The 17981-nt window shown below is 30.0% G+C and overlaps 2 protein-coding genes across 2 annotated transcripts; both read left to right on the top strand.

The window, feature by feature from the left end:
- Positions 1-3272: 3272 nt before the first annotated feature.
- On the top strand, positions 3273-4739 carry LOC113873736 (3-ketoacyl-CoA synthase 6-like). The gene has a single exon (XM_027512020.1). The coding sequence runs from the start codon at positions 3273-3275 to the stop codon at positions 4737-4739; it is 1467 nt and encodes a 488-aa protein (XP_027367821.1).
- Positions 4740-11359: 6620 nt separating this feature from the next.
- On the top strand, positions 11360-13813 carry LOC113872512 (subtilisin-like protease SBT1.3). Its single transcript, XM_027510121.1, has one exon. It carries the CDS (start codon positions 11451-11453, stop codon positions 13791-13793), a length of 2343 nt encoding a protein of 780 aa, XP_027365922.1. The 5' UTR covers positions 11360-11450; the 3' UTR covers positions 13794-13813.
- The last annotated feature ends 4168 nt before the right edge of the window (positions 13814-17981 follow it).

Here is a 17981-nt window from a genome sequence, read left to right as displayed (position 1 = left end):
TCTTTTGTTAACCGCAGTAAGATAATTTTTAAAATTATTTATTAAATTAATTTTATTTAAGAAATTACAAAATATGTGAATTTAATAGTGTATACTGTATAAATAATATTGTAAAAGAAAAGAGATCATACACCAAAACGTGACGAATCACACGATATATTATAAAGTGTTACTTGTTGTATTTTGATCTATTTTTCTTTAATTTTACTTACACATTAGAAATTGGCACATGTCACGTTTTGTGCTACTTGTTAATGTTCAGATTTAATTTTAATTTTCCTCCAATCTTAACTGAATTAAAAAATTATATTTAAATTTTCTTTTACATTAATTTAAGTTTAAATTCAAAATATTTTATATTAATTAAAATTTAAATATTAATTTGCTCTCCTTTTGACTAAAATTTAAATTTAAAATTAATTTTTTTAATCTTAAATTTTAGTTAAATGGAAAACGTGTGATGTATCAATTTCTAGGGTGTAAAACAAATAAAAAAGAGTAACGAACCAAAATATGACATGATTTGCATTAGAGAACCATAGACCAAATTAGAACACGTGGTGACCTATGGTACGTGTCCTCTTTTAATGTGAGTTACACACTTATATGTCACTTTCAGGAGTGTCATTTTCCATTGGCACTATTATATATAAAAAAATTATTTTTACGATTAAATTGATGTTTTAAGACATTAATTTTATTTTATTTTTTGTAAATGACAAAAGATTCTAAGCTTAATACAAATAACCCACTAAGAAAGGATAGACATGGAGGTCAAGTGGATAAGTAGGTCAGATAAGATCATCCATTAAACGAGTTTCAGAAACATAAAACGTTAGTTTGAATTTACTTAATAAAGCTTTAAAAAGTTATGCCTATAAAGTTTTTTGGATGAGTTGAAATTTGCCATTTCTAATTAAGTAGGTTTTAAAATAGTCTTAAGGACTAGTTTTTAAGAACAAGTTAACTGTAATTATCATTCAAATTTAAGGACTTTTTCTTGTCTTAAAATAAGATTATCCCTTCAATGGTACACTGAACCGCCATTTGGAAACTTTGCAAGTGACTTGAGAAAGGACCCGAAGCCCATCTAAACCAACCCAACAATTTTTGGGTTCTTTATGATCTGTCGTAGGTGAAAGATACAACCTGCCAGTCTTGTTCATAAATCAAAAGAAAAGCAGCCACTGTCAACTACTCACTTCCTTTTCGACATACACATAAAAGTAACACGATTATTTTAGATGATGATATTACTTTAAAATAATATTTTCATTTTTAATATCTATAATTTTGTGTTTTTTAATTTTCTAAATATTTTCAAGACACAATATATATTTTTGTTTAATATCTATTTTATAAAGTAGTAGGATCACTATTTAAAAAATAGAACAATTTATTTAGAATAACTAATAAAATTACTATTGCAAATGTTATTTCCTTTGATGTCTTATTTATAGCATTTTAATTAATAAGTTTAACTATTAAATAATATGATATTAATATTATGATTATACATTAAATTTTAAATAAATTAAAATTGATAAATAATTTTTATAGTTATTTTTTAATTACATTTTAAAATATATGTTATATATTAAATAAATTCACTCACTAAAGTGTTAATTAAATTTTAAAAATTATAAAAATAATTTTAATAAATTGTGTGTGTGAAGTTGGTGAGAAAGAGAACAGTATAAGAGATGCGATTGATGACATAATAAAAAAATAAATGTAAGATATGATAAGTATGAAAATATAGAAATGTTAATATATTATTTATTTATAATTAATTTATAATTTAATTATTTAAATTAATAGAAACAATTAAAATTAATGAATAAAAACTTTATAAAAAGATTAGCAGGAAGCATGCTAGAAAATTTATGAAGGATTTAGCCCACTTCAATGGGTTCAGATTTCGGTATCATCGTTACCATAAAGCATTGAGAATATCTTCTCGCAATTCACAATGGGTTCAGAGTTCAGACAAATCAAATAGAGAGGCTTCTCATATCCAAATTCTACCACCAAGCAGATGTATACAAATTATAGTGAAAACTATTTTATTATTAATTTAAATTTAAGTTTTTTATAAATGCAAATAATTTTAAATTAATAAGAAATATATATTTTTTTAATAATTTCCTACCATTTAGCTCGTTTTCGTTAAGATTTCCAATTAACAACAGCAATATCCAACAGTGTTGGGGCGACTGGATTTGTTTTCTTCTTAAAAGAAAACAAAAAGTACATTAAAACATCTCTGCCCCGTTACTTAGGTACGTCCTACATTCCTTGTTTTTTTCTTCTGCATATTATATAAGATCAAACCTTGCTGTTACCTTTGTTATACAATTGGTGCCAATTGATACGACTTCAACCAACAATATTTTTATTCTTCTTTCTATTTTTTAATAATGCAATATTATTAATAGATTAAAATTTATAATATTTTATTATAAAAAATATTGTACATAATTTTTTCTGCTGTTGTTTAAGTAGTAAGAACTATTAATCCCGTTGAACAGTAAAACTAAAGTTTCTTTTTAATAAAATAATATGATATCACATAATGTATATATAACATTAAAATATTATAATTATAATTTTTAATAAAATTTCATAATTTTTATTTTTTTAAAATATACACATTAAATACCATAACAAATTAATTAACAAAAAATATCAATACAGCTACATTAAATATCCAAAAATAATTTAGCCCTCACCCACGTTCTTATTCAACTTAAATAAAATTTTCTTTCATTTTGTATCTGTAGATGCATAACGACTAGAACTTTTGGGAACTTGTCCTCATTTATTTTCTGTACAAGTCTGTAGCCATAAAAAACCCCGCAAGCCCTTTCGCTGTAAAATGTCAGCCAATTCATTAATGAATCAGGTGGCATGACACTATTTCATATGCATACTCCGAACCAACAATATATATTATCATTTCTTTTTCGCAACCAATCGCACACACTTTTCTAGTGTGACCATGCAAAAACATGCCAAAAAGAATAAAACAACAACAAAAAGCTAGGGTGGTCTTTCTCTTCTTCAGGGAAATTTCTAGTATGGTTGAGATCATGAGTCATGACCATTTGCCACACAAAGTTTAAAAAGAAAAAGAATAGATAAATATTGGTTCTTTCTACGTGGCAATAAGTAAACTTCCCCGCTTTATTTTCTTATTTGCCCTTATATTTTACGCCATCTATTTATACCCTAATAACTTGCCATCATCACTGCAATGAAATGATCGTATAATGGAAGCCATTCTCAAGCAAAACCATGTCCTTCCCTTCAACCCAACCACCCCTGATCAATTCACCCTCTTCTCAAATCACTTCCTTCCAAAACTCATCAACTTTCTATCGGCTTGTATCTTCTTTATTGCAGCATCTGCTGAAGTTTTCTTACTTCTTCAAAACTGGGAACTGATGTTCCATTTTCTGATACCATGTTTCCTCCTTCTTTGTTTCCTTGTTAAGTACTTTCTCTCAAGACCCTCTCCCATTTACCTTGTGGATTTCTCATGTCTTAAGCCACCCAGCTATTGCAGGGTGCCTTTCGCAGCATTTCTTGAAAATGCATCCATGTTTGAGATTTTCGACTCTGAAAGCATAGCTTTTATGGCCAAAGTCCTTCATTCCTCAGGACAAGGTGAAGAAACTTGCCTCCCACCTTCCTTGCACTACATTCCTCCAAAGACCCATCAAACAGAATCCATCAAAGAGGTGCAAATGGTACTTTTTCCCATCATGGACGATCTTCTTGCAAAAACCAATGTCTCACCCCTTGATATAGACATTCTTATCCTAAACTGTAGTGGCTTTTGCCCCTCACCTTCTTTAACTTCCATTGTCACCAACAAATACTCTATGAGAAGTGACATTAAGAGCTATAATGTCTCTGGCATGGGGTGCAGTGCAAGTGCCCTTTGCATTGATTTGGCTCAGAATCTTCTGAGAGTTCATAAGAACACTAATGCCATTGTTCTTAGCACAGAGATTTTGTCAACTGGTTGGTATTCAGGGAATGAAAAGTCCAAGTTGCTGATCAATTGCCTCTTCAGGATGGGAAGTGCAGCGATCCTTCTCTCAAACAAGAAAGAAGCAAAGAAATATGCAAAATACAGGTTGGTTAGGACACTCAGAACCCAGAGAGCCTTTGATGATCAAGCTTATTTTTCTGCCGTAAGGGAAGAAGATTCTAAAGGAAAAATTGGGGTGACACTAAAGAGAGACTTACTTCAAGTAGCTGGTGAAACTCTCCGTGCAAACATCTCCGTTTTGGGTTATGAAATCTTTCCTCTATCAGAAAAATTTTGGTACGGGGTTTCCGTGATCAAAAAGAGGTTTATAAAGTCTGAGGGAATTTACGTGCCAAATTTCAAGACAGTGGTGCAACACTTTTGCTTGCCTTGTTCAGGGAGGGCAGTGATAAGAGAAGTAGGCAAAGGGTTGAAGCTTTTAGACAGAGACATTGAACCTGCTTTGATGACACTGCACAGGTTTGGAAATCAGTCTTCTTCCTCAGTGTGGTACGAACTAGCTTACTTGGAAGCCAAGGAAAGAGTGCATAAGGGTGACATGGTTTGGCAACTTGGCATGGGAAGTGGACCCAAGTGTAACAGTGTGGTTTTAAAGTGTATTAGGCCTATAGTTGGAGAGTACCAGAAGGGGCCCTGGGCTGATTGTATCCATCAATACCCAGTATTCACTGTCAATTAAGAATTCCAATTTGATTATAAATTTCTCAGTGTTTTTATCGTGAGTTGTATATGGCTAGAAGATCATTTCACATCTTGCATTTTTATGCACTTAAGTAAACATTTAAGTATATACATGGGCAATATTTTTTTATATTAGAGTAAGATTAAAAACTTTTGCACTTATCTAAACTTTTTATTTAATTTATATCTAATAAATTATAATTTATTATTTTACTAACTATTATATTTAAGTTAAATGAAAGATTTAGATTAAATATAAGAATTTTATATAACTTTTTTAAAGAATTAGTGTATACAATTTCTTATAGTCAATCATGTTACAAAGATTAAAAAAATTATAATCTTTTTATTTTGTTGAAAGGTTAAAATCATTTTTAAATATTACTTTTAAAGCAATGCTTTTGTTAATATTAATTTTAAAATTTATAATATAATAAATATTTGTTATTATTAATTATTTAAATCCAATTATAAGAATTGAGAAAAATAAAAAGAAAATAATTATCATAGGACTTAATAATTTATAATATATAACAATTTACAATTAAGTGAACTGTAAAATGAGCGAAAGAAGTATTCATAACTAAGAAAATCTAATATCACTGAATTCATATTCAATGAGAGTGGCAAGGGTGTCAGTTGTAGAAGTGATTTGTTGAGAAATGAATCAGTAGGGTGAGTTTACATTTACTACTGTGTATCTTTTTGGTATCTGTAGAAGTAAATGGTAAACGGGTTGGACTGAGGTGGTTGCTTGCATCATTAATTGTTTCTCTCAGGAAGTGATGACACCAGTTGGGACTGTCTCCACCTCCACTGTTGCGGTGTTGCCTTTACCCTAGGCACCGGAAAACCCTTCTGCTACATGCATGCTAACTACTACCTAGTCATAATTCTCCACATTTCCTCCTCAGCCTTAATATCAAGTTTCACCAAATTCGTTTTGCTTGCATTTTATAACCTACTTCATTCACGCTATCACACCCATGTTTTTATGTATAAGAAAACTAAATTATTCATGATCTGAAATATTCTTTTCTAACTACTAAGGTATGTTATCTGTATCCTGTGCAAAATTATTGTGATTGGTATTTTTATTTTTTAAAAATATTTGAACTTATATATTATTAGATGTAACAAATTTTCAATACATCAATCTAAATATTATTAAATGAAATGATTAGTCAAATAATTAAAGAGAAGTTTACTTTTAAACATTAAAATCTTATTATATTCAAATATAAACTAAAACTTTATTAGTAATTTATCTTTATATGAAACAAATATTGATACTAAGATTATTTTATTATAACATTAGTTAGCTAAATGATTAGGATGCCTTTTTAAATTTAATTTATTAAATTAAATTTTTGTCAATGTTACTGTGTTACATCGATACGCATTCTACCAACTCCAAAAAAAACTACAGTAAGATTATAAAGCCCAAAGCCCAATCTTACAATTCCGTGCGCCTTCTCTGTGCCACCAAACATGTGCTTTATAGGCCGATTACAAGTTGGATTGGGTTAATTTGGGCAAAACTAAATTAAAATTTAAATTGATTAGATAAAATTTAATTAAGTAAAATTAAGTTTATCAGTTTTTTCAATTAACCCGAACAAACTCAACTAGGCTCGGTTGGATGGGTTATTTAAATTGATTAGATAATATATGATTTCAAATAACATTAAATGTTTAACTTGATAAAATAAATAACCTTCTGCGGAAGTTAAATTTTGTTAATACAATTATTAAATTATATTATATTTCATAATAATTATGTTCACTAATTATTTAGATTCTGGTTAAATAACCTAGATTTCAACTACATTCAACATTGTTATAATGGAAATCGACGGAAGGATTAGAGTGTAAGGCACTTTTGTTTTCATCATGGAGGTTATATTTGGTATGCTGTTGTTTGGTCACTTTGGTTGTGTAGAAATAACATTTTGTTTAAAACTGACATTTCTACAATTGATAATGTCCTTCAATTGATCCAAATTAAGTTGAAGGGTTTTTCTTTTTCCCACGGCTGAACGAAAGAACCTTAAGTGTACCCAATGGTCATCAATTGATGAACGTGCATGAACAGAAGATACATTAAATCTATTAAAGAGTGATTATATCTGATTCGTTTTTTTCATAGTAAATTTTTCAATAGCATAAAGGCATCATTGGGAAATTCAAAGTCATTACATGTCTGATTACTTTTTAAATGCACTTTTACTTTCTTTATAAAATGATTCTTTTTCAGACGTAAGAAGAATCTCTCGTACACATTAGAATTTTCAAAGTAATATTGCTCACGAACTCTCCTCTTCATTCGCTGTTCTTCATTGGTGAGTCTATTTATATATGCATTCTTTGATAAAGAGAAAGGCTAAAAGTTAAAGGTTTTCATGCATGGAAAGTGCAATCGGAAATTTGACGTTAAGAACAGACAATTCACAATATGGTATACAGAGTGTATCATTGACAAATTTTTTAAAACAATAAAAAAAAATATGTATCACAATAGAAGAAATTATTTACAGTTATTTGTTACTACAAACCAATGTGTATAAATAAAATTCAATTTTCTTTTTCTGGTTTGAGTACTCTAAAACTAGGGGCCTCACCAACATGTGTATATTCGTATCGAAAAATAAATAACATTTATATTACTTATTTCGCTACTTGAACTTTTCAAATATTTTTTATTGGTATTTAATATAAGACATTTTATAAAATTTAAGAAATATTTATTATTATTTTTATACTTACCTTTAATTATTATTTTTTAAATTATTAACTGTTAATATAATAATAGATATTAATTTAACTAAATACAAAATTAAAATGCCGTAATTATTTTTTAAAATTAATAAATTAACTACTTACAACAACTTGTTTTTGTAAGTATGATTTAGGTAAAAGATTTGTATAAAGAGGACTAGAGTAAGTATATACCTCAAATGCAAAATTATTTTAAAAATGATTTTGAACTGGATTAATATTAATTTTAAAAATTAATTTCATAATATAAATAATTTAAAAACTGATTATAAAATAAAACTTGATTTTAAGAACAGGATAACTAAACCGTTTGTTAAAAACATACTAATTTTCTTTTAAAACAGTTATTTTTTAAAATGTAGTATAAGTTAAATTATTTTGTTTAAATGATTTTTGCACAATCATAATTATGCATAGTAGGTAAGCTTTTCGTCAAAAAAATATCACAAACATCATGTTTACATGTTATTTATCGGTTTTGAGAAAAATAACTATTCATATAATTTTTTTTATTATAATTATGTAATAAAATTTTTAAATATCCATTAAGATTTTGTTGATCAATATCCCGTTAAGGAATTAATAGATAGTAAATTTTATTAAAAATCACATTAAAATGTATTAAAAATTACAGAAATGTGAGTCTTTTAACGTTTTCAATAATTTTTTTTTATTAACCAACATTAGTTTACATTTTCTAAACTTTTATTAGTGGATTTTCTTAAAACTTTTAGATTACTTGTGTAAATATTTTATTTATTATACTATCTCCGTTCTTTTTTATTAGTCTCCGTTTTAAAAATTTTTTGTTCTTTTTTATTTGTTTCATTAAAATTTTAAGAATACATTTATTATTATTTTTTTACTATACTCTTACCCTTTACATAAATGAAATGGTTAATTAACTTATACAAATTTCAAAAATTAAAGAAAATTCTTAGTAATATATTCTGTTTCCTAATTTTTATAGATAGATTTAATTCTTAGACTACTCATCAAGCATTGCATCATGATTATAACTATATTCAAAGTGAAAAATTTTAGTGGTAACAAATTTTAAATTATAAAGTGAAAGAGAAAATGACAAATTGAAGTTTATGGTAGAATAAGATAATTTAATGAATTGCATCAAAACAGTATGGATTGGAATATCAATGGAAAGCTAACACGGTCAAAAAGGAGGAGCTAGAAATATCTCGTGAATAGTTAATTTTTTAAAATATTTATTAATATTAATAATTCTAAGTAAGTCATGGAGTAGTCAAAATTCAATTTAGAAATAATTTAATAAAAAAACTAAAATATGAAAATAGATGTTAAAATTTAGTAATTCAAAAATATTAAATAATTTTTTTAATTAGAAGACAGATAAAAAAGAATAGAAGGAGTACTTATAGTTTCTATATGAGAAAATGATATTAGTGAAAAATATAAAAATTAACATTATCTCAATATTCTACAAAAATAAACAAGAATAAAATATTTTTTTTTCTCAAACAGATCAATAGATAGATATAATATTAATTAAAATCAGATCGATACTTTTCAGCTCTCAGCAATCAGTAATGGGGTATTAACTTTTGTCAAAACTAAATTTGTACTATCTAACATATTTCATAAAAATTAAGAAAAGGTACCCTAAAAAATAAGTTCCATAACTTCTATTCTGACCCTGTCTCACTACCATTTAACTATTAATATAACAAACACTGTGTCCGAAAGAAACGATTATTGGCATTAATTAAATCATTAGAAATAGAAACAATAGAGCTGTGATCAAAGGATAATAGGATATGGTTACTTTTAAAGTCCAACAAGAGTTGTCCTTTCCTTTAATGCTGCTAAGGTCAGCACTAAATATGGACTTGGCTTATGCTTTTGTTAAAGTGGGTTGTAGGCTAGCAGATAGGATACCCACATTAGCACTAATTGTCATTTTGAGGAAAAGACATATTAAAGATAATGAATCAAGCAACTTGCCTTATTTTCACTATATTCGCTCAAATTTATTGTGTGTCAACTACTTCCTCTGAGTAATTCGATAATGAAGACTACATTTATGTTCCATAAGATTTATGGTACCAGTTTGAATTTAATTATTATTTTTTTTAAAATAATGTAAGTTTAAAAAATTTTATGAGTTTTTTTATTTAATTTAAATTTAATGAATTATAATTTATTACTTCACTAGTCGTTAGATTTAAATTAAATAAAAGGCTCAAATTAAATGTAAGAAATTTTTAAACTTAGTGTAAAAAAATTATTTTCTTTTTAAAATAATAGTTGAAATTAATGTAAAAGAATATTGTGTAGATTCAACTTTGCCGTTTACTCGTTTTTAGTATCAAGAAAAAGAGTCTTGTTAACTAGTACCACATCAGTTCAGATTTTAAAAATATTTTTTTATTAAAATAATGAAAAAGAAATGTATATTAATAATATTTTTAGACAAAAAAAATAATTTTAATTTAACCATTATTGGGGACATTTGTTTGTCGGAAGAGTTTTTTTATAAATTTAAAAGAAGAAATGCTAAATTTGACTTTAAAGCACTAATTAAGAAATAAAAATACAAATATTTATTAAAAAAGTAAATATATACTGATTTTATGATTTTTAATACATTTTAACATGATTTTTAATAAAAATATATTAATCTCGTACTCTTAAGACAGTGACTAGCGAGAGATGTCTTGATAGTTACTATTTTTCTTACAAGAAAATAGTGTCGGTACAAAGAAGAAAGCCTCACATTGCCTTAGGCTAATGAAAAACACCCATTAATCCCTTTGGCTTATAACTCGTTCATAATTAAGAAAGTTCCACTTTTTTATTGACATGTTCTCTGCATGTGGCAAGAGACCAAGTGTTGCATCTTTTAAACCAAATGGTTAAAGGAATTCTGCTACTTTATAGGCTTTTTCTTTGTTTCAGCTCAAGGAGCAACTATTCTCTCTCTTCCCCTGACATTTCCAATACTTATTTAGCAGATATCAATATTACAGTAAATAGTTACATAAATGGCAGTCGAAGATTACACCATGCTTCATGAAAACAGACGAGTATGTGTACCGCAACTTCAACACAAATAATTGAGTAAGTGGATGAATAATTGACCACTAAAGGAATCTGAACTCAGCAGTGCTCAGATGTATTACATGCATTCTGTAAAGGTGGGGTCTCATCATCAGATTTTTGTTTACATGTAAGAAGGACTAAATCTATTGAAGAATTTGTCCTCCTATGGACAACAACGTTGATCCTTGATAACAAGAGTCACTATTTTAACCATGTTTCATCAGATGTTCTGGGACTCAGTACCATGGCAATGCGAGTGCTTAGTGAAATACTCGATCAGAAAGCTTTTAAACCATTGTCAGAATAAAGAAAAGTGAATTGAGTATCTTTATAGAGAGTTGAAGTCCTCAAAAGACCTTTCATTACCTTGTATATTAAAAATTATATTTTAACTTGGGATTTAATTTTTTGTTCAAATTTACTGTGTACAATTATACGACTGTTTGGAAGAGAAAATGAAATATTGAGGTCCTCAAACTCACATGATGCTACTTGTTGGTAAATGTGATGTAAGAATTGTGAAATAGCAAAACCAGTGAAAATAGTATTGCTCAGATTCAGAGGAGGACCATAACCATATTAACTTCTAGCACCAACCACAAGGTAGCTCTTATAACTCACCATTCAACTTGCCATCCACGAAACAACCACTCACCTTTATTTATTACCTGCGCATTGGTGGCAGAGCAAAGATCACTCCTCTCTCTTCTTCTCTTAAATATCTTAGGCATCAGAACACACACAACTCATTTCAATAAATCATGAACCCTTATTAAATTCTCTTCACCCATCTTTTGCCCCTTCAAACCCAATGCTTGAAAAATCTTGGCTTCCTTCTTCTTAGCATGTAAAAATGACTACTAGTACAATCACTCCAATGGAAAAGATGGGTTGCATTCTATCAAGCTATCTCCTCTTGTGTATAGTCCTATCTGCAAGTGCTCACTTTGTCAAGAACACTTACATCATTCAAATGGACAAGTCAGCAAAGCCAGACACCTTCTCCACTCACCTTGAGTGGTATTCATCCAAAGTGAAATCAATTCTGTCCAAATCAGTAGAAGCTGAGATGCACAGTGAAGAGAGAATCATTTACAGTTACCAAACTGCTTTTCATGGAGTGGCTGCCAAGTTGAGCCAAGAAGAAGCTGAGAAGCTAGAAGCAGAAGAAGGTGTTGTGGCCATATTTCCTGATACAAAGTATCAACTGCACACCACAAGAAGTCCAACTTTCCTTGGGCTTGAACCAGTACAAAGCACTGACATGTCGTCAGAAAAGCTAGCTAACCATGATGTTGTAGTGGGAGTGTTGGACACGGGGGTTTGGCCTGAAAGTGAGAGCTTCAATGACACAGGCATGAGACCAGTACCAGCTCACTGGAAAGGTGCATGTGAGACTGGGAGGGGGTTCAGAAAACATCACTGCAATAAGAAGATTGTAGGGGCAAGAATATTCTACCATGGATATGAAGCAGCAACAGGTAAAATTGATGAGAAAACAGAATACAAGTCACCAAGAGATCAAGATGGTCATGGAACTCACACTGCAGCTACAGTTGCTGGGTCTCCAGTGCATGGTGCTAATCTTCTTGGTTATGCATATGGCACAGCAAGAGGAATGGCACCAGGAGCAAGAATTGCTGCTTACAAAGTGTGCTGGACTGGTGGATGCTTCAGCTCAGATATTCTTTCAGCTGTTGATAGAGCTGTAGCTGATGGTGTGGATGTTCTATCCATCTCTTTGGGTGGTGGAGTCTCCTCTTACTACCGAGATAGTTTATCTGTAGCTGCATTTGGGGCAATGGAGAAGGGTGTTTTTGTTTCATGTTCTGCTGGAAATGCAGGCCCTGACCCTGTCAGCCTCACAAATGTATCACCTTGGATCACCACAGTTGGAGCCAGCACAATGGATAGAGATTTTCCTGCAGATGTTAAGCTTGGAAATGGAAGGAAGATAACAGGAACCTCACTCTATAAAGGGAAAAGCATGCTCTCGGTTAAGAAACAATACCCTTTAGTATACATGGGCAGTAGCAACTCAAGCATTCCTGATCCTAGATCTTTGTGCTTAGAAGGTACTTTGGATCGCAAAATGGTTTCAGGTAAGATTGTGATTTGTGACAGAGGCATTAGTCCAAGGGTGCAGAAGGGTCAAGTGGTGAAAAATGCAGGAGGAGTGGGAATGATTCTTGCTAACACTGCAACCAATGGGGAAGAGCTGGTTGCGGACTGTCACCTACTTCCAGCAATTGCAGTTGGAGAGAAAGAAGGCAAGGAACTCAAACATTATGTTTTAACAAGTAAAAAAGCCACTGCAACTCTAGCTTTTCTGGATACAAGGTTGGGAGTTAGACCATCTCCTGTAGTGGCAGCATTTTCATCAAGAGGACCTAATTTTCTTACCCTTGAAATTCTGAAGCCTGATGTGGTGGCTCCTGGGGTGAACATTCTTGCAGCTTGGAGTGGAGCCATTGGTCCATCAAGTTTGCCAACAGATCATAGGAAGGTGAAGTTCAATATTCTCTCTGGAACTTCAATGTCATGCCCTCATGTAAGTGGCATTGCTGCTTTGCTCAAGGCTAGGCATCCAGAATGGAGTCCTGCTGCTATAAAATCTGCATTGATGACAACAGCTTATGTCCATGACAATACCATAAAGCCTCTGAAAGATGCCTCAACTGCTGAACCTTCAACTCCTTATGATCATGGTGCTGGACACATCCACCCCAGAAGAGCTCTTAACCCAGGTTTAGTCTATGATATTGAGCCACAGGATTACTTTGAATTCCTTTGCACACAGAGTCTAACTCCATCCCAACTTGGAGTTTTTGCCAAACATGCAAACAGAACTTGCAAGCACACTCTTGCAAGTCCAGGGGACTTGAACTACCCGGCTATATCAGTAGTTTTTCCACTGAAAAATTCCACTTCAGTTTTGACCTTTCACAGAACTGCCACCAATGTTGGTTCTCCTACTTCCAAATACCATGTCATGATTTCACCATTTAGAGGTGCTTCTGTTAAAGTTGAACCAGACATCTTGAGTTTCACCAGAAAATACCAGAAACTATCTTACAAGGTTACCTTCACAACAAAATCTCGGCAAACAGAACCTGAATTTGGAGGTCTTGTATGGAAGGATGGTGCACACAGGGTAAGAAGTCCAATTGTGATAACATATCTGCCACCAATATGAAACTTCACTCTTGGACTACCTTCAAGTTCAGCAGTATTTCTTTTTTGCAATAAGCAAATTTTCTGTACTATGAATTGTAGGCAATTTTATTACAAGAAATGCTTGATATTGCCTGCTTTCAATAATGATCTTTCACACTTCTTAACGCATCTTAGAACTCAATTACCATAATTTTTCTCATTTATGCAATTCTTAGTTGCAGACTGCTTAAAATAATCAACAAAATGGATTTTATCTCAAACATTGTAGTCACGAGATCTTCTGTTTCATCGATGTCATCTATTACTTACACAAACGTTCATCTTACACATTTTTTTATCATCAATAAAAGATAGGTTAAAGAATTCAATATAAGAGAAGCTGATGCTTTTCATATGTAGCATAAGTACTCATTTGCTGAAGGAATTAAACACTGGGAGGATCATTCGTTTACACTTCCTGTATTTTGTTTATACTGATTATTTTTAAGATCATAGAATCATGTATTGGACATCATGAGTTAAGGTTTCGTAGCATTTACATTTAAATTGTTACAATAATTAATTTTCTTAGTGTAGAAGTAAGGGTCACTCATTCACTCTGCCATTATGATAGTTTAAACAAACCCGTCTGACTACATGAAACAATATTTAATTGATAACATGAGAAGAATGAGAAGCATTTAATTGTCAAAACTTATGTGCTATTTTATAAGTAACTAGTCGATTAAAATTAGAGTTTTATTTTACTAAAATATTTTACATTTAATATTGTTGTAAACTACTTTAAAAATAATAATTTTGATTATCAAACAATACAAACTAGACCTAAGGAATTGTACTTTTGTCTTTAATGAATATATAACTGCACATTGAATTTTCACTTCTTCCTTTGTTTTACTATTCACATCTTATGCTGCTGGTGAATACATTCTGAGTAAGACACAAGGTACACCTTGCATGTGAGCTTTAACAGAATAGCTGGGTCCGTCAAGAATTTGTGGTCCAAAGTGTTGCCGGTAAAGGTTTTGATATTATGCAAGATAACTCCATTCATATGCATGCAATGATCCTGTAAACCACTTTCAATCTCTTTTCGGAAAGTAGGAGCGTTGTTTATGGATGGTATCTGTCAATCATGAGAGTAATTTAAGGCCTATTTTATTCAGGATTCTAAAACCTAACTGCGCTTGTGGGTAATAGAAAAGTTAGTTAAATTAACTTCATTTCAGATGGAACAGAAAAGAAAAGAAGATATATAAGGAAACAAAACAAAACAGATATTTGGGACGTTCAAACGAGCATTTATGGAGTTCATTCAGACTTAAAAAAAAAGCTCGTTTGAGAACTTCAACCTGCGAACGTGGCAATCTTTTTGGGCCTATGTATTATTCTCAAAGCAACGGGGAATAGTAGGCCTACAATTCTATAGTACAAATGCACACCTGTCTCATATGCTATGGTAAAAATACCAATGTGTGATGCAGGATGTCATTGTCAATTGAGTAAGGACGAGGGTAGCGCTGAAAAATGGAAATGGGGTTCTGTCGCATTAACTATTCACCTTAGAAACTGACATGACATGGCTGATGCAAGTACCTTATGCTTTAAAATGGCTAATGACACCAGAGTTAAGATGCCTATTTGTCCAAAAACAAGGCATGCTAAAATTAGGCTAGAATGTATAAATTACCATTAGTAATTAGAGATGAATAAAAGAAGAAAACAAGAAGAGGAAAACTTAACCTAATTTTCAACCCTCAGTGCTCACCTCTTGTGTATTGATATTTTAACTTTGAAACCATTCCATCCAACTTAGCTGATGATTAGAAGTAAACGCTAATTAAAATCTACTCAAGCTTAATCGGTAAATTCTTAAAGAATTTTTTATACAAGAAAAAAATCAATATAAAAAAATAAAATCCATTTTGGATAAACTTGTAGAAAATTGAAAAAATTAGTATAAAAAGTTGAATGAAATTTATTTCATAAATTGTACTTATGTTTCTTTCTTTAAAGAAATTTTTTATTGATTTTTTATAATATTTTTTAAAAAATTATCCAAATTAACTTAAAAAAATTTAAAATTTAAAATAACTTATATTTTACTGTTTGTTTAAAGGGTGTCTTGATTAATTTATCTGAATGAATATCACAGGTAGTTTTGGTGTTTGTGACTACCATAACCGAAGCGATCCAAACGAGTTGATTAGATCTCAAACCTTGCACTTTTTGTGGCCCAAGTCCAACCAGTAGCTGTGTTCAACTCCACACTTCAATTTTTCGTTTTTCATTCCTAAAGCAAATAAGCAGCATCTACCCCTCGAGACTCTTTTCACGTAGCTGCACCATCTCCCATGTCTCTCCTTTGTACTCGGTTTGAGAGAATCCACAAAAGTTTAGTTGAAAGCAGCAATTTTTTTATTTTATTTTTATACCTATTTTAAAAATACACTCCAAACATTAAAAACTACTTTAAAATATGTCATTTTCACTGATATATCGATCAACATTATCTTTAAATAAACTTTTCAAAGAAAGCATAACGTTGCTATCTTTCTTGTGACTTAAGCTTAAAATTAATTAAAATAAACGCTATTCTAATCATAGGAAATAAAAAAGCTGCAGAAAGTGTTTGATTTAGTTTAATAATTTTTTTTCTGAGATACTAAAAGTGCGTGAAGATATTTCATATTCAGTAAAAATGAAAAAAAAATATAAATAATAATAACTTGCAACTTAATAGCTTTAAAATTTGAAGTTAAATATAATGTTTGGGGAGATTTGCTTGAATGTTTTGAACCCCTCTCTGCCCCGAGATACAATGCACACATCAGGAGATTTATTATTTTTTATCGAATATAAGTTATGCTTATCTTAACAGTAATTAAAAGACAACGAAGCATACGATAAATATTTTATTTGGATGAACTTTTAAAAAAGATTTTATAAATTTTTTATTATGAACAATAAATATAATTTTTTACATAAATTAAAAACAACTTATTTATTTAAAATTAAAAAATAAATGAAAAGACTTCCAAAATTTATATATGTATATTTTTTAATTTATGAAAAAATATTTTTTTATAAAAACTTTTTATCCTGATGGGACCAAAGTAATACAGGTGTAACTAACGATAAGAATGTGTGAGTATTATTATTGAAGTTCACGCGCATTCTTATTCTCTAGTTTTCTTGGATAAAGTAAATTATGAGACTTTGGGGAAATAAAATATTTGTTTGAGTGATTTTTGAGTTGCAACATCGTTTAAAGGGTTAGCCTTACAGTAATATTCATAAACAATCGTAGCTAATTCCCAAAAGTGCGATCAACTTCATCTTCTCAATTCATTATTCATCTTTTTATGTTGTTTTGACTTCCACCGCCAAATAGCGAAAACACTAATGGACGGCTTTAAACAATCCGTTTGATCGCAAGCAATTATTTTTAAAATTCAACACACACATAATATATTGTAAAATTAGCAAAACATAGAAATATATTATTAATATAAACCTCCTATTATTTTCAATACAATCTAACTCAATTTCTAATAAAAAAAGGTTACTCTAATTTTTTAACTAATGCCCTATAAATACTACTTAATATATATGTATATATAAACCTTAAAAAATAACTATATTTACCGATTTTATCATTTATATAGTCGGCAATTTAAGAGATTATAATTGTTACTTGAAAGTTTGAATAATTAAAACTTGTACGCTGTTACAACAGGTGCATTAAATTAAAGGGCATAGCTTATTTCCTAACCAAAGAAACATTAATAATATGAAGAGGTGGGCCTATTCTCTCTTCCCACCATCTGTTTATGATTAAGAAAAAAAAAAATCAAGTTATTCAATGCAGAAGGGACACATTTTTTAACTACTTGCTTTGATTAATCAATCAAATCTGAAGTCAAAAGCACCATTAGTGAATATAGGCCCCATTACATGCGGCACACGTGGATTTATTATTAATTTATTATTCAACTTTTACGTAATACCATACTTTCTTAGACCATAGTGTTTATTTATATAAATAGTTTAAAATTTCACGACCAAAAAGAATTTAAAATATGCGTAATATATAAATGTTTTAAGGTTTAAAATTTTTATTTTTATTTTTATTTTTTTCCTAATAATGAAGTTGTGTATTTAAAAAAATACAATATACGAACAAGTGTGTTTATTATTAATATTA

This window comes from Abrus precatorius, unplaced genomic scaffold, assembly GCF_003935025.1.
Source record: "Abrus precatorius isolate BTA unplaced genomic scaffold, Abrus_2018 Scaffold7, whole genome shotgun sequence".
NCBI classification, from domain to species: Eukaryota; Viridiplantae; Streptophyta; class Magnoliopsida; order Fabales; family Fabaceae; genus Abrus; species Abrus precatorius.
This window is presented reverse-complemented; position numbering and strand designations above follow the sequence as displayed.